The sequence below is a fragment of the Larimichthys crocea genome, chromosome III (genome assembly GCF_000972845.2).
Source record: "Larimichthys crocea isolate SSNF chromosome III, L_crocea_2.0, whole genome shotgun sequence".
Lineage (NCBI taxonomy): Eukaryota > Metazoa > Chordata > Actinopteri > Sciaenidae > Larimichthys > Larimichthys crocea.
Genome location: NC_040013.1, coordinates 36,904,524 through 36,925,245, shown reverse-complemented (window position 1 = coordinate 36,925,245; position 20,722 = coordinate 36,904,524). Strand labels below are relative to the sequence as shown.

General features: G+C 42.3%; 1 protein-coding gene across 1 annotated transcript; it reads left to right on the top strand.

Moving 5' to 3' along the window:
• The first annotated feature begins 515 nt into the window (after positions 1-515).
• Positions 516-18,470, top strand: LOC104921672 (HIC ZBTB transcriptional repressor 2). Its single transcript, XM_019264460.2, has 2 exons — positions 516-1,311; positions 10,622-18,470. The coding sequence occupies exon 2, from the start codon at positions 10,688-10,690 to the stop codon at positions 12,443-12,445; it is 1,758 nt and encodes a 585-aa protein (XP_019120005.1). The 5' UTR covers positions 516-1,311; positions 10,622-10,687; the 3' UTR covers positions 12,446-18,470.
• Positions 18,471-20,722: the final 2,252 nt, after the last annotated feature.

Here is a 20,722-nt window from a genome sequence, read left to right as displayed (position 1 = left end):
TGTGCCTAAACATCTTGGTTATGCAACTCAGTGTGCCCAGCTTCCCCCGTAAAGGATGCAGTATCCGCGGCAACCACACAGGGTCAGAAGAGCACTTTGGCACTGCGCCATAACTTTCATATCCGTGGAATGTAAACCATAAGCATAAAGCACGGCAGATTAAATTAATACAATATCTTTATTAATCTGTGTCTCTGCTGCAGGTGATGGCTACGGCTATTCATCATTAGCTGCAGCGAGGTGGCATCATCAAAGTAATTAGAGGTCCAATAAGTGGTATGTAGGTGAGAACCAACAGTGGGTTATATCCCGTTTTCTATTGGCTGAGGTCTGGGTCCTCTGTGCTAAGAGGAGGGGCCAATAGATTGCCACACTTCCGCACATCTGGTGCCCAATTTGTGAACCAAAATCATCTCTCTCTCTTTTTTTTTTTTGCTGATGTCTCTAAAAACCAACCATCTTGAGATCTGCTTTTGCAAATCTGACGTCTCAAATTCTCATAAATGCAACTGACAAACTGATTTCAGAATAAACTGGGTTAATGCAGTTGTCTACTATGATTGCAATAAGCGCATTAAATACTCTGCATGTTGGAATTGCATAGTCTACTAATAAAGACTCTTGAGCTTGCAGAGAAACAGTGTGCGCTGCAAAAAAAAAAAAATAATAATCTGCACCAGTGTAGTGAGCTTTTTAAATACAAACCTGATGATGTGACAACATGATTACATTTGCCACAAACCTTCAATTAAAACATTCTCTCTCATGAAATGGAGATAACGGGTAAAACCACTTTGAATAATGGGACTTTTCGACACTTGTTCGCATTCAAATGTGGTGAAACTGCACTCGAAACCTGCGGGTTTCGCCCACACCCTCCCATAAAAGACTGGGTTTGTTTAATAGTTTATTTTAATTAGAGAACCAGGCCTAAACATGTGGAACAATTTGTCTAGTCAGACATTTTTTTGCATCGTAGACCTGCATTCAGGAGTGTGGTAGGACCATGGCTGAGTCGTAGATGAAGAAGAAGAAGGCCTAAACCACAGTGTGGACACGGATTGTCCCTCCCTCTGTCTTTCTCTGCCATCTTGCAGGTAAAGTTGCCAGGGGTCCAGGGCTGAGAAAGTGGCCAAACCCTCCCACAGTGGGATGTTTTCTCTGCTGCACTCTGGGCTGGTTCCTATTCAAATGTGGGTCAGGGGTGAGGAAGCCTAACGTCATAAGCTTGCAACATGGCGTCCCGAAGGCTGTGAGATGAGCAGGAGGATGGTAAAGAACGCTTGAGAACGATCCTACCGATGTAATAAGGTATTTAACATCATTTATTTCTCTTCGAGGTGAATTGTAAACATGTAACGCGACTGCTTTCGTGGCTGGTTTTATCGGATCGTTTTCCTCGCAGCTGCTGCAAGGATCGTGAGGCTTTACGGCGCTACGGTGGTGTGTGTTTTTTTTTCTCCACGGCGTGCCAACAAAAAAGGGCTTCGCTGGGTGCCTATTCTGGCTCTACCAGTCTGCTTGCCAAGTCGAGAGATCCCACTTTATTTGTTCGCGGATATCGCGGCTCCTATTTGAAACCGCAAGATAAATTGGTTGCAAATGTCGAGGCGTTTATTTTGGCGTCGTGGGTTTATAAGAGATGCCCCACAGGGCGAGTGTATACCAAATAATTACCAGGCTGGCAAAGCACGTTAGGCTACAGAGAGGATCCACGCACGGATCATCACGACGCTTCACAAATAATGAAATGTTTCCACACTTTTACCTCGTTTTCTCTGTTTTTGTAATCCAGTGTGTTGAATGAATTGTTTACCTGAATTTAGGGTAATGAGCTTTTCGTGCTTTTCCTTCAAATCAATCGCTATCGTGTAATCATAACACTGAGTTATTTTCAAACATTAGTAAATTGCACTTCATGTGGTAAATTGAAACGGGGGCTGATTCTGTGGATTTTACGCATGGCATTGTGCGCAATCCTGATAATCACAGAGATATTCCAGTCGATACTCTTAAGTGTAACCTGCATTGTTTATATGTGGGTTAAGCCACCCTGGTCTAAGGTAGGGTTTATTAAAATATGATTTGACAGGATTGACGTACAAATGTACTCAGTATAATACAGACGCAGCTACTTTATGGTCAAAAGCGTTGTCTTGTGAACGTGAATTCTTATCGATGCAGAGGATTGTATCTGTCTTCGTAGCCTATAGGTGGCTGCTGCTATACATCGACCATCTTTGTGATCGACTACAGTGTGGGTGTAACGTTACATTGTGACCCAAAACTGCTGTGCCTTTTTTTTAATATATATAAACATGTTTGGTTTATCGTTCTGATGGAGCAAAAAGAAAAAAGAGCCACATCTATATGTATGTTTGTTAAATTTCTGACCAGTAAATCTCTTGATAACCAATCAAGCAATGTACATGCTCAGGTGATAAGTGTTGTTAAAGTACCAAGGGGCACGGAGATAATAAGGCACAGGAATGTCAGTAATGTGGGTTCCCTTGACTGGCTGCTGTTTTTGTATAATCAAATGTTTTGTTCTGTAAAAACATCTCAACTCCTAGGTCTGTTTTGCATTGAGTAGTCTCAACTATGAGGGGGGAAAAAAAACACAAGATGTATTTCTGTTAGATGAGCTGTACCTGTTATACATGCTCACAACGTGTGTGGCAGAATTAAAAGTAATCCAAGTTTTTGTATTAAATGTCTCACTCTGAATGTTTGAGTAAAACAGGCCTTCACTTGTCTAGTAACAGTATGGCCTGTCTATAAAATGTAGATTTGAAGTTGGTTAACCATGATAATTTTCCTGTTTTTTGTTCCTATCATTCATGGAAAATGGCCTATGCATAGTCTTGTCTTTAGTTTAATCACACAACGTTAAATAATCCAATCAATTCTTTTAATTGAACATAGTTGTTTGTGCAAACTTGTTTTAAGTTGGTATTTTGATGTTGATACGTTTCCAGACTCCTGTCTTTGGAAAGTTTAGTCACAATATTTAGGCAATATGAAAATAAATCCATCTGTTGTCACAACCTTATCCTGTTTAGGTCTGCAGGGTGCTGTGGACTATAATATGAAGATTATGGGACTATATTTTGGCTGGTTACACCCATTCAGAAGTGTATTTGAAGTGTGCAGTTGCTCTGCCTGCTCGCCTAAAATTTGGCTAAACAATTAGCTGAATTGAGCTTTTCAACAAACATAACGCACAAGATTTTAACAGCTGCAAATACATTTGACACTTTATGTACATAATCTAATTTGGTGTGGCCTGTAAAGCCGCTGTAGGGCTCCTGGCTTTACTGACTTAAGCGTTGGCTGATGCCAGTGCTGCCTGTATCTGTAACAGCCATAAGCCTTGAAGACTGACAGTACTAAGTGTTTAATTCAAGTAATCCCATTAAAATCAAGACAGTGTCTCTTTTATAAATGTGTACAGATATGTAGAAATCGTGTTCTTGCAAATCAATTTAAATATTATTGTCTTATAAAGGATTAAGCATTTCACAAAACATGATTTATTTAGACTATGTGGCAGATGTGTAGCAAGCTCATATCTCAACCAAGACACCAACTGATGTGCTTGTTGACTAAAAAGTGTAACAAACCAACTGTTGTACTCTTTAACTGATTTTATTACCAGACCTAACCGTCTGCATGTTGGGGCTGTTGTCATATATTCATGAAAGTGTTGAACAAGTTGATTTAGGCCACTAAAATGTCCAAGTCAAGTCAACTGATCAGTGTGACTAGTTTCATTGATTACTATGGACTACAAAGTGGGGCCTGGAGGGTAATTTGAGGCCTGTGTGTGCGCCTCATGATCCTCATGATCGCCCGGTTGGTCTTGCCTCACCCTACTGCTCCCTTCTCAACACACGCACCGTATCCTGTGTTGTGATCACAGCTTACAGTGTTGAGTGTGTGTGTGGGCAGCACAATGCAGTAAGGCTACTTAGGCTATATGTTCTGCTGACTTGTTAGGCGAGGACTTATAGATTGTGCTAGGCTGTCGTATCTATATGGATCCTTCTGTTCTGTGCTGCCTGTTTGAGGGCAGCTTGGTTCTTTGAGTGGCTAAAGCACCTCAGGGCAGGGTTGTTGTTGTTCATTAAGAAGAAGAAGAAACAGTCTGTGGAATGTAGTGCTGATAGCCAGAAGGTTATGCAGTGTTTAAAGGCAGAGGCAGGAGGGGGTGGAGGAAGGGGGGAGACAGCTCTGTAAAACCTTGGACCATACAGGATCTCTCCTTACCCAACATGCCCTCTGTCCTTAGCCATAGCATTAGGCTCCAGGTCATGTGGATCTGCTGCTTTTTACGGATTGGGAAGGGGTTGAAAGTTTATCTCATCAACACAGTTGATTCTCTCAAGACAGAGGTCACTTTATCACACCAATCATATGCTCGCTTGTTAGTGACGTGGTTGATTGCTTCACTTTTGCAAGGATACAAAATGTGGTAGCCTCAGTAAAGGTCCCAGTGCTCATTTCAGTCATTATCTAATTTCTCCAGGGGGCACTTTGGCTGCAGCAACTGATACACGAAATACAAGACAGCAAGGAGGGCACAGGACGCAGATGCACAGATACATGAACCCATGGCACGGAGAGAGTAGCTGTAACTCTGTTGTTGTTCAAAAAAGGCCCAAGTGGGTTAGGTTAAAAATCTCTTTTATGAAATCTTCTTAAATAACTGAATTTGTTAATCTCAAAGTCTTGCGTATAGGCTTTCCACGCACACACATTCAGGTAGTCCTTTTTAAAGAAAAGCAAGTATGTAATGTGTCTTTGAATGTCTATTCCTGTTTTAATTAAGTATTATAAGTAGTATAAGTTAATATTCAATTTACCAGAAGCTAAAGCAAAAATATATTCAATAAAGCATTTGATTAAACGCTTCAATAAAAAAGTCACATACTTCCTTGTTCTTTCAGTTAAAGTTACTAAAGAAAGTATTCAGACCCACACGACTCAATTGTGGTAAAGATGTAATTTAAATTGACTTTTTCTCAGTAATCTCTACACATTAAGCTGAACATACTTTGACATTTTAACAACTTATTTATGGCTAAATCTCCATTTAGGCTACTGAACTATTTTCATCTTCATACACATGACTGCTAGTCTCTACCTGCAGATACTCGCATACCTGTAGTCATCCCTTTATCTGGCATTTTTCCCTGCCCTGCCTGTCTTTATAATTAGACATCTTGTTGTACCTATTTGTTAAGAACAATTAACTGTAAAACTTAACATATAGTCTTAAATATAAATGGGAGTGGATTGTGACCAGGCTGAGTCCAAGCATCCAGCGCCATAACAACAATAGCCTAAATAAGAATGAGTCTTGGGTGTGCGTGCTATTTTTACACACATTAGAGTATACTTGTATACCTGTTACTCTTCCTACACTTGGCTGCGACTTTAGCGTCTACTATTACCTGTGGATGGCATGCACACCCCAGGCCAAATTCATTTGTGACCTGTTGTTAACTTGCGATGTAGAAAAAGAGTTGCCCTGTTGCTTCAGAAAAGCCTGAAGACATTTAGACTTGTTTTTTTTTTTAAATATGAGTTGAAATGGATCCATGGGTTTGATTACAGGCTGAGATAAGCACACGTAGGATTCATATGCTTGTTTTTTTGTGTGTGTGTGTGAGGGGGGGGGGGTCTTGTCTTTTCTTCCCTTGCTGCACATCACTGGCACACATCTGGGGTAGGCAGCAACCATTGGCCCCCTCCTGTGCTGAAATGGACGGGGCTCTTTCTTCCTCTTTCATTCTGCTGCACCCTGGGCAGGACTTGTTTGTCTGCAACATGGCTGAACTGCCTGACGGAAAATGAGTCTTAATTGGAAGGTTTCTACCCTGACTGCGGTAGGGACACTGTAATTCATGTACTTCCCCCTTGAGCCATGCAACACTAGGGTCATGCACCTGTTCTCCAGCATTTGTATCCAACAATTCTGCAGAAATTCATGTTTCTAAGACCGACAGATCAGCATTTATCTCTTGTCGTAATGTTTTTGAGCTTTTGTACAACAGGACGTCTCCCCTGCAGCTTTTTTGAAGAGATTATAACCAGAATTAGATCAGTGTCCAGAATTCCAGCAGATGCTCTGCATCACAGCTATTCAACCATTTGCTACCGAGAAACAAGTATAGACAGGTTTTTTTTTTTATTTCAAGCAAAGACCCCAGCAGGTAATTTCACTTATTATTCCACCCTCTGTTGTCTCTGTGTATGTGCTGTGGCAAAACCTTGCATATTCTGCTTTCCATGGCACCACAGTACTACTCTAGATACATTACTGTATCTAGGTTACAGCATTCAATACAATACTGTATATATTCCTTAGTGTTTAAGCGTCAAAAGATTGCACTAGATTTTAGGTTCAAAATTTGTATACTCGTAACTCACCCAAGTACTATTGAGTTTCTGCAGTAACCTTATTTATTGAATATTGTTGAAAAAAGAAACCTGGTTTCATGAAATGACATATAGGACAAAGGAAAACACAGTTTAACACCACTAGTTTTCACAAAGAGAACCCAGATTTAACTAATATGCACTTAACTGGGTTTCTAAAAGGGGGTTTTCACTTTTGTGACAGGGAAGGTATAGCTGGGAAAAGCAATGTAACGGGATGAAAGAAAACCTCACTACTAGTGCATGCAACCAACCCAAATTCTGATTTAAAAAAATTGACATAAGTGAGCTGATTAGACAACTGGCGGAGCAGTACACTATTTGCAAAACAAGATAGAGATAGATAGATACTTTATTGATCCGGAAGGAAATTCAAGTTCACAGAGGTGACTCAAACAAAAATCATCACCTAAACGCTTGGAATATGACAACATTAAAAAAATATATATCATAGGCATTTATGGCATTTCCTCTAATGCATCAGATATTGCACAGGTAAAAAAGGAATCTATTGAGTGGGTGGTCAAAAGGCACAGCTGGGCTTTTTAATCTCCCCATTGTGTTGTGAGACGTCCTTTCACTCACAAACGAACTGAAACTAATAACAACTCAGATAATTGCAATACTCATGAGCCCTGCATGGATCAACCTTACCCATGCTGCAGCGTCAGCCATGTTGAAATGGCTCAGAGGTGGTTGCTCGGTGTTTGTATTTCAAACTGGCTTTGTACCATCCCCCTAGCACCTCCCCCACTCCCTCTGCCCACCAGCATACTCTCTGGGTGAGTGTGTGTGTGCTGTGTGCATGTGTTTTAAGTGCACTGCGTCTGAGGGTGTGCACACAGGGAGGCCTTTTGGTCGTGTACATGATTGGCTCTCTTTCTTTGTCAGCTTCAAACAGTCTTTACCTGCATGTTTGTCTCTTCTGACAAAGTCATTACTGTATATTGTTTCAAGAAAACACTGTGTAGAATAACCCTGGAATACAGCTTGGGTTGAATATGTTTTTAAAATCCTGCTCAGTCTTGTTTCCTATTGGTTGTTTAGCAAATGACCTTTCACAGTAGTAGGGTATGTTTTGTTATTGCGCCACAGGACTTTGCCTCACCTCTGAACCTCTCTCCTGGCTCGCTACCCTCTGTTCAGGAGATTAGTGCCACAGCCCACTGCTCTCTCAGTAACCTTCGCGGCATGAACACTGACTCTGAAAGGTTTACTAGCTCACTGTTTAATCCATAAACTTGGAAAAAGGATGCAGTGACATGCTGCAGTAAATTAAGTCAAACCAGATCATCCAGATCTCTTGTGTGACCAGTTTAACTGAGAGAAGAGACAGCCATTAAGTCACTGCTGACGGCGTTTTGATGCTCGCTAGTTTACAGTCTCAAATCAAAACACGGATACGTTATCCTGATCATGCATGTCAAGTCTGTGCAAACATCCCCGTTTGCTCATATCCACATCTGCAGGCTCTTGAAACTAGACAAGGTTGTGACTAAGCAGTAGAGTGCTATTTCAAATGGAAGGTTTACCCCTCTATCGTTGAGCCACAGTTTTTTGAAAAGGTTAACACTGCAGACAAGGTAAGCTGATCCTGTGTCTATACTTGAAGGGCAACATCTACTCTACCAGAGCTGTTGGTATGTGGTGCCATATTTGGTCAGAGTAAGTATTGTTTCTCACGACCCTCCTGACCAGCTATCTTGCCATCTCTCAACCGCCCTGCCATCCTGTGCAGAGGGATGAAAACACAAGGATCCAACCCTGCAGCAACTGCTGCTTGCCAACTACGTAACATTATACATATAAACTAGTCATCCTGCATACTGAAAACATGGTTGTAGCTTTTCAGTGGGGTCATCTTTCTAATCATTCATCCCTGACTTTACACGATAACTGCAAGGCTGTGATGGTGTAACAGATATAGTGATGAAATGTTTCTTCCTGCTGCAAAGAGCACAGAGCACTAACAGAAGCTGCAATGATGGTGCTGGCCCCTGTGGTATTAAGCCTGCTTTCCTGGGCAGCACCATTGGTAGGGGAGCTGGGCCTACACGTGTCCCACCCTAGCTGCATATAGATCAGCCGTAATCCATTAGCAGCTCCCTGGAATCCAGCCGGCACAGCACAGCACTGGAGGGGCCAGGGGGAGTGGGTAGCAGAGTGGGTGATTGGGGGGAGAGAACGAGGGAAGGGAAGAGAAGAGAAGAGGAGGGGGTGGGGAGCTGGCTTCTCTACTCTGAGCCCAGCCCCCTTTTTATGTCGGTCTGCTGGAAAAGCCTCTTGAATCCCCCCATAAAGCCTGCAGAGGTGTGTGTATGTTAAGAGGAGACTTGACTGATATATGGCTTCCTGGCTGGCATCATGGCAGAGGCCCTTCTTTCTCCAGCAGCCCTCGTCTCCATTACCGCCTGCAGGGTTGAGTGCTGTGCACCTCTGTAGTACATTCTGCGATTAACTGCAGATCTGGGTTATGTATTCCAGAATAGCTCATTATAATTCACGTTGGGGACAGCAGACTGTTCCTTGGATGTGTCTGCATGCCTGGTGAGAGGCTGGTGAGGGTGGGAGGATAGAGAGAAAGGAGGAGAGAAGCAGAGGAAAGACGGGGGAGGGGAAGAAGACCATGAGAAGAAGTGTCAAAGCAGAGGAGGCAAGCCTAGGCCTGGACCTGAGAGTAATGATCACTCCAGCTGATTGTATCAGCTAGCCTGACTGTTCCAACAGAACATCAGGCAGCCATCTCCAGTTAACAGTTTTAATCTTGTTGTTCTTGCATGGTATACGGTGACAGTTCTGCAGGTTTAATGTGTGTTTTTCTCTCATCAAAGCTCGTCTAGTGATTGTAGCGCTTAACTGCAGAGCCTTGGCCAGTATACTAAAGGATTTGCTTAAGAATGTTGTAATGCAGTATGTCTTTGTTTGCCCTGTACATGTATTCCTTGATGAAACTACAGATCCAACATGAGCTTGCTCCTTGATTTATTCAAACTGAATTGTTTCATTAAAGGAATAGATGAAAGTGAATTTTTAGTGATTCTTAACTATAGCTGTTCTTGGTTAGTATGCTTATATTTTTGTGAATTTAGGCCTTTGTATAAACCCTTATCCCAGAGGGGGGTTTTGAAATGTTCTATTGAGTTATGCATTTCTCTGCATTACTGCACAAAATGTCTTGACTAAAATTTGTATTTTCAATGTCAGGCTAGAAGTAGAGCACTGTCGTATGTAGTTTAACAGTGAATGAGATTCATCTGTCCTAATTCCATAAATGAGGGCCTCTCTGGAGGATCAGGTGTTGCAGTCCTTGTCTATGAGCCACACCCTCCCCCCTCCCCTCTTCTGCCCTAGCTCCTGTGTAGTTTTACCTGCTCAGGTGTCACCTAATCCCTCCCCCCGGCCCTGCTGTGCCACCGACCCCCACCCCCAGACAATAGGGCAGGGCTGACATTACCATGACCTAATGGAGACGAGAGTGAGCAGAGTTTCCAAAGAGGGCACCCCACCGAAACTAGAGTTACTCTACGGAGATAGGGAAGAGAAGCTGAGGGGAGGCACCCTAGAAGAGTCGTTACTTTACCCTTTCTTCTCCTCCGCCCCTTTTGGCTTTTGTGCCAGAACAGTGGCAATGTGTACAATCAGAACTTGATCCATGTAGGGTGGCAATTTGTTTAAAAAGGAAGATGAGAGGGAAGGAAGGGTTCTGGTTTCTAGGCTGCCATGTCATTATGTGGCAGCTTGTAGCAAACAGTTTGAGCTCAAAGATTAGATTGATGTACTAATAGTGGGAGTCCTAACACATGGGGCTTGATTGTGATGTGTTGGACATGCAAGCTTAGCAACTATCCATTTTTTTTTAAACTGTGTTAAATGTTATCCTACTGAAGGCTGCAATAAATAAGCTGTTGCTTTTGAATAACACAATCTGTGTTTTCCCACCAAAGCCTGGTGCTGCATTGACCAAGCAAATATTAGTATTGATCATCATTTTTGATTTACTTTTTCTTGTACATTGCCAATTCGAGTATGGAAACCTTTTGTGCATTCTGTTGAAAACAACTCCTTTTAGTTTACTCAGGTTTACACATTGTATTAAAACAGCCTGTCATTTGCATGCATCAGTATGTACTGTATGTCTACAATGTAAAACTAACCACCTTTTTCATTTTTCTCTCAGCTTCAGGTGGTGCTCGTGTAGGAAGAGAGAGAGAGAGAGAAATAGAAGGAAAGAAGGAAGGTGGAAATGGAACTGCCAAATCATGCCAAACAACTGCTGCTGCAACTCAACCAGCAGAGAGCCAAAGGCTTCCTGTGTGATGTTATCATCGTGGTGGAGAATGCGCTCTTCCGTGCCCACAAGAACATCCTGGCCGCAAGCAGCATCTACTTCAAATCTTTGGTCCTCCACGATAACCTCATTAACCTCGACACAGAGATGGTTAACCCCTCTGTATTCAGACAAGTTCTGGACTTCATCTATACTGGGAAGCTCCTGTCCTCGTCGGACCAGAGCAGTGAGCAGAACTTTAGTGCCCTCTTAACCGCAGCCAGCTACCTCCAGCTCCATGACCTTGCTGCTCTGTGCAGAAAGAAGCTGAAGCGCAGTGGTGGGAAACCCCTGCCAGGTAAACCCTCCACTCCAGGTCCCCATAGCCGCTTACGCCTCAACAACCAGCGCCTTTCCTCTTCTACCCCTGCTGGCCCCAACAACCACTATCCTCCGACCCCTTCTGATGCCGACCAACCACAGCCAGATGAAGGCCTTCGGGACAAGCTCTCAGATGACGAAATGTTTGTTGGCAGCTCTGCAAGGAATGGGAATGGGGGGAATGGCAGCAGTAACGGTAACCTCAGCAGTGGAGGAAGTGCTGGAGAACCAGACCTTGGATTGGACCTGTCCAAGAAGAGCCCCCCCTCTGCAGGCACAGCCATTGATGCCCTCAGCCCACACAGCAACTCCCAAGAATCCCCTCAATCTGCCTCAGTATCCACAACCAACAGTGCCTCACTGGATGATTCCTCTACCACATTACCAGGTGTAGACACCTGTGGCTCAGAGACCATGGAGCTTAACTCCTCCTCTAAAGTCTTGGAGGAAACCCAAAACCAGCCTGATGGACCCCCACCCCAGAAGAAATCCCGTCAGGGTGCTCGCAAGAACGAATGGCCTAAGAGAGAGGCGTCAGGGTTGAAGTCTGAAGATCATGACAGGCCCCTGGTTAATGGGGTGATTGTAGGTCCTAAAGATGGTCGTTCCTCTGGGGTTGGAGGGGGCAGTGGTAGCAGCTTTACCTCTGATCAGTGTAAAGATGAGGAAGAAGGAGGAGAAAATGGCCAGGACCACAGTGATGAGAGTGGGCAAAGTGACGGAGAGAGTGCAGGAGGTGGAGGTAGAGGAGGAACAGGAGGGGGACACAGTGCTAACTACGTGTACCGACAGGAGGGTTTTGAGCCAGCATTCGGAGACAACCTCTATGTGTGCATTCCCTGTGGTAAGGGCTTCCCCAGTTCTGAGCAGCTCAATGCGCACGTGGAGACACACACTGAGGATGAGCTGTACATCAAAGAGGAGGGAGGGACCTTTGTGAAAGAGGAAGATGAGGAGGAGGCAGAGGACCTCTCCGCTCCCGTGGGTCCCTCCACCTTTGGCTCTGAAACACGTCCCTTCAAGTGTACAGTCTGCAGTAAGAGTTACAAAGACCCGGCAACGCTGAGACAACATGAAAAGAGCCATTGGCTGACCAGGCCTTTCCCCTGCAACATCTGTGGCAAGATGTTCACCCAGAGGGGCACCATGACACGCCACATGCGTAGCCACCTTGGCCTCAAGCCGTTTGCATGTGAAGAGTGTGGCATGCGCTTCACACGCCAGTACCGTCTGACAGAGCACATGCGTGTCCACTCTGGGGAGAAGCCGTATGAATGCCAGCTATGCGGGGGGAAGTTTACCCAGCAGCGTAACCTCATCAGTCACCTGAGAATGCACACCTCACCCTCTTAGAAATGCATCAAGCCAAAGAACTCTGGGAATAGAAAACACATTTCTCTACTTTTTTTTTTTTTCATCTCAACAGCAAAGAAACGCACACGTACACATTCACAGGCAGACGCACACAGTTCCGCATTTTAATTCCAGTTTACGATGCCCTGGCTAAGTGAATGATGTAGCTGTTAGCCACACTGGGCTCTTGGTGACGGTGGGATCTTGTTGATGAAAGGATCATGTCGTCATTTATATCAAGAGACGTCTGCTCACCTCTCAGGAGTTATAGAGGGACACTTACTTTCTACATTACTGTCTCTCTCCAAAGTCACAAAGACGTGGTGGAGTGGCATGACTTCTGGTCTGCGTTGAAAGTCTGTCAAATGTGAATGTGGGTACTGATATAATGTCAACCCCCCCCTCTCATATCCCTCAGCAGCCTTTTGATCTTCTACTTTTTTGAGCATTGAGTCTTTGAGTTTTTCAGGATGTTCCTCAAACTGATTGACTCAAGAGTCCCCTCTGTACTCCAGTGCTATTTTGACCAAAAACCCATGCAAACAATACTGGCAATAATTCAGCAAAAAGATTATTTCTGCCCTGACAGCTTTATATCCTTTGTAATGTTGGTGATGGGGATCTGTATGTAAGAGGTGGGGTAACTGGGTTTGGGACCATCTCCATGCTTTAACTGAAAGTCCTGATGAAGGTTCACGGTGGGATGACATTGAATTAAGTTTTAGTTTTACAAACAACAATACTCAGTCTTCTTTACAGCTGTTCACAGTGAGGAAGATTTTCATTGTTTTCAGTTTTGCCTGCTAGTGCTCCCAGGAATGAATCCTGGGTGGAAAGATGAACCCCTCGAGGTACTTGTTTTACTTAAAGAACTTGTAATGTTTCAGTGAATGTTTAAACTGGAAGGTCTTGGGATTTTTCTTGGGGAGGGGAGGTATTTGGGTTAGGGTGGGGAGGGGGGTGTTTTAGACTGAACATTATGTTCGGTTGGTACGTTTATTTTTTTGTCTGTATAGCTTTCCTCCCCTCAGAAAAAAGAAAAGTCTATTTATATAGGCTTGTGACCTCGCTACCTCTGATTACTCTTATGAACTCTATGTTGATTAGTTGAAAGTTCCTATGTAATTAATTGTAAAAAGTGTGTAGATTATGGTAACTTTTCACCTAATGCTTTAACCTGCCCATCTCTCAACACAGGTTTTTAATGCTCATAGATTTTACACATTAATATTGTTTTTAGCTGTTGTTTTTACTTGTCAAATATAGCTTTTTGGGTGCCCTGCTCAGTGTGGACCCACCTCAAGTTGTACTGTAGCTTCCTGCCTGGAGCAAATAGTGGTTAGTTAGTGTAGATGTATAGTGTTCCAAAGATCTTATGAATGTTGAGGAGAACAGAGCTAACTAACAAACATTGCTAGACAAGTTCATAACCAAAGTTTTAAAAAAAGATGTACTTAAGATATATAGCATACTAAATTATTTCACTTTTGATTTTTTTCTTTTTTTTTTTGCTGTATAAAACAAATTATGAATTATATTCTAAGTCCAGACAAAGAAATTCACTCTTTTGATGGAGTTTTGGCCAATGACTCTGATACTGAAGAAGGTTCTTGTGGTTTTGCAAGGAAAGCTTGTGCTGATTGGTGGGCTGGTAAACTTTACCACCTAACGAAAATGGGTAAAGTTCAAAAACGTGTTTTCCTGAACATGTTTTTAGTTTCTTTTTGTTTGTATCCAGAGTCCTATCACTTTATATTCCCTGACTTTAAAAACAGGACTTGATGACATTGTATGTGTTCTGTTCAGACCAAAAAAAATACGAAAAAGAAAAAAAAGATAGGATTTATAATCAGAATTTTAATGTGAAGTTCAAGTTGCTTGTTAGTTTTTTGAGCCAGACATGTGAAAACTTGTAATAAGAAGGGAGAAGCAGAGATGCACTGGACAGTTGGACAACTCATTGGTATCCTGCAGCATCCTTTTCTTTTACTGATTGTATTCCATTATATTACACAATGATTTTAAATTATTTTAAACCTCTAAAGCTTTACCTCATCGTAAGCAACCATAAGTTGGGAATGGCCCCTTGGTTGTCTGTAGGTTTCACTGAAACCTGTCCAGTGTATCTACTCTTAACAGTTACACTGTGGAGCATGAACCTTCACCACAAGTTTTTGGTATAGGCATTCCTCTTTTATGTTGGTTAACTGTCTTCTTTTTTTTTTTTTTTTTTAATTCCTCTTTCGTCCTCATGTTATGGTCTGTGAAATGTTTGTTATAATAGGGATGCAGCTACAGTTACACAAACATCACTACCGTTTTAAGGTACCTGCGTCCTGGACTCCCGGAGTTGTTACTTGGTTATGTTGGATGTTGGTGTCTGTAAGCAGTTGCTGTTTAGTGATTGCATGGTACATCTATGAATTTCTCACACTCCCCACCCCCCACCCCCAACCACAAACCTGTTATTTATCACCTGATCCATTGTTGCTTGTGACCTCTTCTAGCTTAAGAGGGAGTCCACAATGCATTGCCTTCAAACGTTATTGTACTTGTCAGCACTTACTGCAGTACAGCATAATGTCTGTCATGCAAAAGGTGTTTTTGTACAACAAGATCTCTAGCCATCTCTGCAAAAGACTTTGCAGCTGCATTTGAATGCTTGCTTGTTTGACATAACGAAAAAAAATTACGAACTCCAAACTGTGACACTACTACTACTACTACTACTACTATTACTACTACTAGTACTACTACTATTCAAATACTTCAGGGATTGTTCTGCATCTGTGAATGCAGACTCTCAGCTACATTTGTAAGACATAGTATTGTATCGATTTCTCTGTATTTTAATCATGGGAAAAGCAAAACACTAGTTTCATATTTAAGGCAAACGGGGGTACTTTTTCAACTAACACAAAGAGCCTTGACAAAGGCGAGGCAGCTCGAAACAAGTCTACATTTTAGTTAGTAACACAGTATGTTCAGAAATAGTTGCAAAGTTGTACAAAGAACTAAGAAGAAGAAAAAAAAAAAAAGCTCATACCCAAATCCACAAACTATTTTTTAAACCAAAGCACATTTGAATGATTATGGAACCATGTGTGGCTCTAAAAAAAAAAGAAAAGAAAGAAACATATGTATTTATCTCATTGTTTACATGAACTTTTACAGTTTTACAGACCTCAGTCAAGGCTCGGCCAGTCAGAGGTGGTTTTGTGTTTTTTTTTTTTTGTTTGTTTGTTTTTTAAAGATGCTTTTCCACAGAGGTTGCTGCCAAAACAAAAGCATAACGTCAAACATGGGGTGAACTGCTGCATATTCAATTAAGAGGAGGGGTGTGTGGTTTAGGGGCACCCTCCCACCCCCACCCCCTTCTGCCAGCTGGCTTTGGGGTGACCTTGCGCCCCAGCCCTCCTGCCCTCTGGCCTGTCTTCAGATGGGACTGCAGCAAAGGGGGTGGGCAGTGTATCCTTGACATATTAATCAAAAGGCATTGTTAGTTGGGGTCTTTAGCTCAATGTTGTGTCTCTGTTTACTCAAATGCACTTGAGTAGTACCTCTGCTGATTGGGTCTCTTTTTAATATGTAGAAGTGGGTGGGTGATGCTTGAATGGTTTGGGTTGTCTAGTAACATGGTACATCTCTTATGCTGGTGGTTCTTGAAACCTGTCTGGAGAATGTAGCTTTGATTTGTTCACTGCATGTAAACAGGCTTATCTGGTAGTCTTAACTGTGAATGTTATTGTCGTATTTCTGATTTTTATGATGTTCTGAAACTTTTTTTTTTTTTTAGCTGCCTATGTTCTGTGTGTAAAAGCAGCACAAACCTCTGACTGGCCGGGCCTCATACAAAGTTGGTGCAAACACTTATTGACAGTGTTCTTTTTTTATCAAAATGTCTATTGTCAGTGATGAATGTATTTATTTCTGGTCCTGCCCTCACCTCTGCAAAGAATATGCTCAGTGTGTGAGACTGAGGTGGAGGCAGGACCCCCTCTTTTTTTTGTTTTGTTTTTTTTGTTGAGGATTTCAAGCTGAGAATCAAAAATGAGACACAAAACATAGCCATTAACCACAATCTGTGAAGTTGACTTTTTTTTGTGGGAAATAATTTTTTCCAACTCCAAAAATGGTCTATGGCATTTAATATCTTTCTTTCTCAGTTATACCTGACAGTCTGTAGGGTTTTTATTTCATGTGATTCACAATGGGTGTTTTTTTTTTTTTTTTGCCCGCCCATGTGTTCTTGAGTTCTCACTGAATGACTGCACACCAGGGGAGTTGAACTTTAACCCCCTTGTGTGTGTCTGTGGACACAGGCAGGACACTGTGACCTGCCTGTGCAGAAAGGAGGCTACTGTATCTTTTCAAGCTTGCTCTGTCTGGGTGTTGCCATACTGCTGCCATTAGAAGAAGAAAAAAAACACAGCAGAAATATAATGAACACTTCTCGCCACTGAATGGTAATGTTCTTGTGACTATTGTTACATTTCTTGTCTTAAACCACTTGCCACTTCTTCTGTCTCTTTTTCATGACATTTATGTTTTTAGTGTCTGTTAGTTCTATATCGGAGGAATTTAGAAACGTTGGGTGAGATAGCTTTACTAAGTGCACTTTGTATGTTTTTCAAAGCCTCTGGGAAGACCTGGGCTCTCATATCAGTTCCCATTTAACTGATGGTTTACTCTTTGTCTTTCTCTTCTTACCTCATCGTTGTTCCTGTGTGTTTGTTGATATATCATATCATTATGCAGTGTTACAAAAGCTTTAAAAATGAATATACAAAGCAGGAAATGCAACCAATAGACCGTACACGGATCTAGGCAATTAAGTTTCCATTTCATTTCTTGGTATTATTGTTGTTACACCTTGTACAGTCGTTACTATTACCATCCTCTCCAGACATTTTGTATAGTAGAGGGGCTGGTCTGTCCAGTTATTATGGAGATGCTCCTTCTTACCTCGGCAGACTAAACCAAAGCCAGTTGTAAAATGGCCTCCAGTGCTATTAAAGCGTGTTAAGCTGTATTGTCCCTTGCTTTATCTTAGATACACCTGACCCCCTGCTTTAGCCCTTTGACCCCCTGTAATGTTTCTGCGCAGACGACTGTATCCTCCGCTCTGCTGCATTTCACGTCAGTATTTACTGTACCTCCAGTGACATTGTGTAGTAGACTAAACGACAGAAAACACCAAATTACCTCGAAACTTTCAGTGTTTACAGAAATGTGCTATCTTGCCATTACACCTTCACACCTCTTTTTTCTTTTTTTTTTTGCCGTCCATCTAAAACCAAATTATGCTTTTGAAATGGAGTTGTAGCAGCATATTTTCATACATAACCATTAGTTTTATTCATATCTGTTCGTATATTTACAATGGAACCGTGTCACCTTGATGTGCACTACCTTAATGGAAAGACTAGCTGCTAAAAGAAATCGTACTTGAAGAGTTGATTAGTGGAGCTGCCCATGAAGTGGGTGTATCAAGCTTCCTCTCTTGTTTTCTTCAGGAAGAACCTCTCAATAATGTATCAAGATCTGTGGGCTGAGAGGCTCTGGAATGGACATGTAGGGTCTTTGCTGTTGAATAATTAAAGGATGTGAACCCCTCCCCCTTGGCAAACACACTACACATGCAAAGGTGTACACACCCAGGTGCACTTTTGCTGGCATGTATGCATATATGCCTCCACTCATGCAAACGCAGATGCCACCGTCTAGACTTCAAACACAACCTAACATGCACACACCAGTATTTAAGGTGAGATTCTCTGACCCGTTTTGTGGCTTTTGGCAGCACCCAGGCTGGGCTTTCTCTTTATCTCCACTCTTCTGAGAGCTCGTATTCAGGTCAGAGCCACCGCCGTGCATAGCGATGGGGCTCGCAAACTCAAAGTGTCATAAAAGTGTAATACAGCTGACCTCAGCACTCACAACCTTGCAGTCTTAATGTACAGCAGTGAGGAAAAATAAACTGTTATTTTATGATCTTTTCATTAAAAGCTTGATTGAAAACCAAGACTGTGTTTTGACTTTTCTTAGTTTTGTGTTTCTCCCTTAAGAACGAGTCCAATTTTGTCCTTGTGTTTCCTAAAGTCAGTTGTATAGCATACGATGCGCTCTGTCCTTAGACCCTTGATGTGGATCAAGAAAAACTCCTGGAAAAACTCCAGTTTCTGTCAGTGATCCTGTTCACAGGTACTATATAATGAGCAGTTTCTCTCAACTCACAGGTCACATGTTTCTTGTCTCATTTCAGGTATAACTACCCTGTGCAGTTTGGGATGTTTCCAGAATGTACATATTACCACACATAACCCTGAGGCAAAGTGATGTATAGGGTGTGTGAGAAAATTACACTGAGCAATGCCACGCATTACTTATCAGTTTAAATATTTATTATGTGGTAGGGATATTGACTGGATTTCTTGGTTAGTTTAGAATTCATAGCTTGTAGTGTTGCAAGCAAATTTCATGACGAGTCCTTTAGTAAGTTAGCGACAGTCAACTTAAATGCAGTCTTTCTGTATTTGACATGTCACAATACTTGAGTCGTTTCATTTTGTCACATTGCGCAGTGTTACTGTTTTTATGCACCAATAATTCAGTGACTAACTTCTGGCTTCTTTCTGCCATGAAAATGATTGTCAGAGCTGCTTTTGTAGTTGCAACTAGTATTACTAACTTGGCTGCTTTTAGAACAATCACAAATAGTGCATATGTCTGTAATGTGGCAAATGAATAAGTCTTAAAAGTCATGACATGTAAAACAGGAATATTTCACTGTCTTCAAGTTGCACATAAAGCAATATGCTGCAGCTGAAACTACAAAAAGAAATGTATCTGTTCCTACCTATCAAAGGATTATTCATACATCATATGTTTGTTACCAAATAATCGTCAATCATATATTCGTAATTCATATAAGTGTTTTAGGCTGCCTTTATATAGTATCTCTTTCTCTGCTGAGTCGCTAATGCAAACACAGATGGTTGTGCAACTCTCCATGCTGCCTCAACTTCCTCCTCATGACATTTAAGCTTTCATGTTATCATGCTAAGCTCATGTTCATGAACATGTATCTGATACCATATCCTGTGTTTAGGGCTTAGCTCTCTCAGCAGATGCTTCGTCATTGCTTGGATTTATTGAAAGCTCCCTCACACAGCAGAGCCTCTTCTGCTAAGTCTGACTTTAAAACCATTTGCAATAAATGGCTATATATGTCTCTGACTGAAATGCATTCAATTTGGAAACATAGACCTATGAGATGAAATAGACAAAATAACACTTGACTAACATAAGAGTGTCTTCCGAGTCAGTCCTGCGACTGTACCCTCCAGTCACCTCGAGAGTCATCCAGCTATAGCTTCACATTTAATGCGCAGATGTGAGACAGAATTTGATTTTTGATCTCTTATAAGACAAAAAAGCGTATTTCTTAAAATCTCAAAAAAATTAAATAAAATATCAACAAAACTGAACATGATGGGTGTCACCTCACTGTATTGTCCTAACTGTATTGTTTCTCTTTGTCTGTGGGGTTTCTCCTGTCGTCTCCACCTCTTGTAGTTAGGACAGACCCAGCTGTGGGAAACACTGGGTCTTTTCCAGCGTGTCTGCAGCCTCCTTCCCCCCAGTGTCTCTTTCTCATGTTCCTTTTGATGCCCAAGCAGGAATACCCATGGTTGTGGGGCCTGCCCATCACTTAACGTAAACACACACTTGCATAGATTCCCATACTTGTGCACACGCCCTCCTCAGGTATGTAGATGAGCTCCTTCAACCTTCTCGTCTACTTTACGTTGGTGCTTCTCACTGTCATTCTTCCATGATTCCACTGTTGTTTTCTAGTCCATAATTTTGAGTTGATAACTTCGCCCTCTCTCTCTGCCACCCCCCTTACTTTCCATTTATCTCTGCTGCCTTATTTCTCATCATCCTGACTTAGGTCAAAGTGTAGGAAGCTGGCACGTTTATTGCTCTTCTGTGCCGTTAGTAATGCACTGTGCCCCTAGAGGTGTCACATGCTAAATGACCCTGAATGGGGGTCGCTGAGAAACAATGGCCCTGGTGACGATAGCCCTACCCTGCCCTCCCCCACCAGAGCCCCTCTCTCCCCTAACATCAGCGCCAAGTAAACACAATAGGGAGAGCATAGGGGGGGTGGGTCAGTACAGCGTGGACATTACCCACAGCAAAGACCTGGAGTGCCTGTTTGACTGCCAGGGGTCATTCGTGTTGAGTGCTGTTTTGGCTCCTCGATAGCTC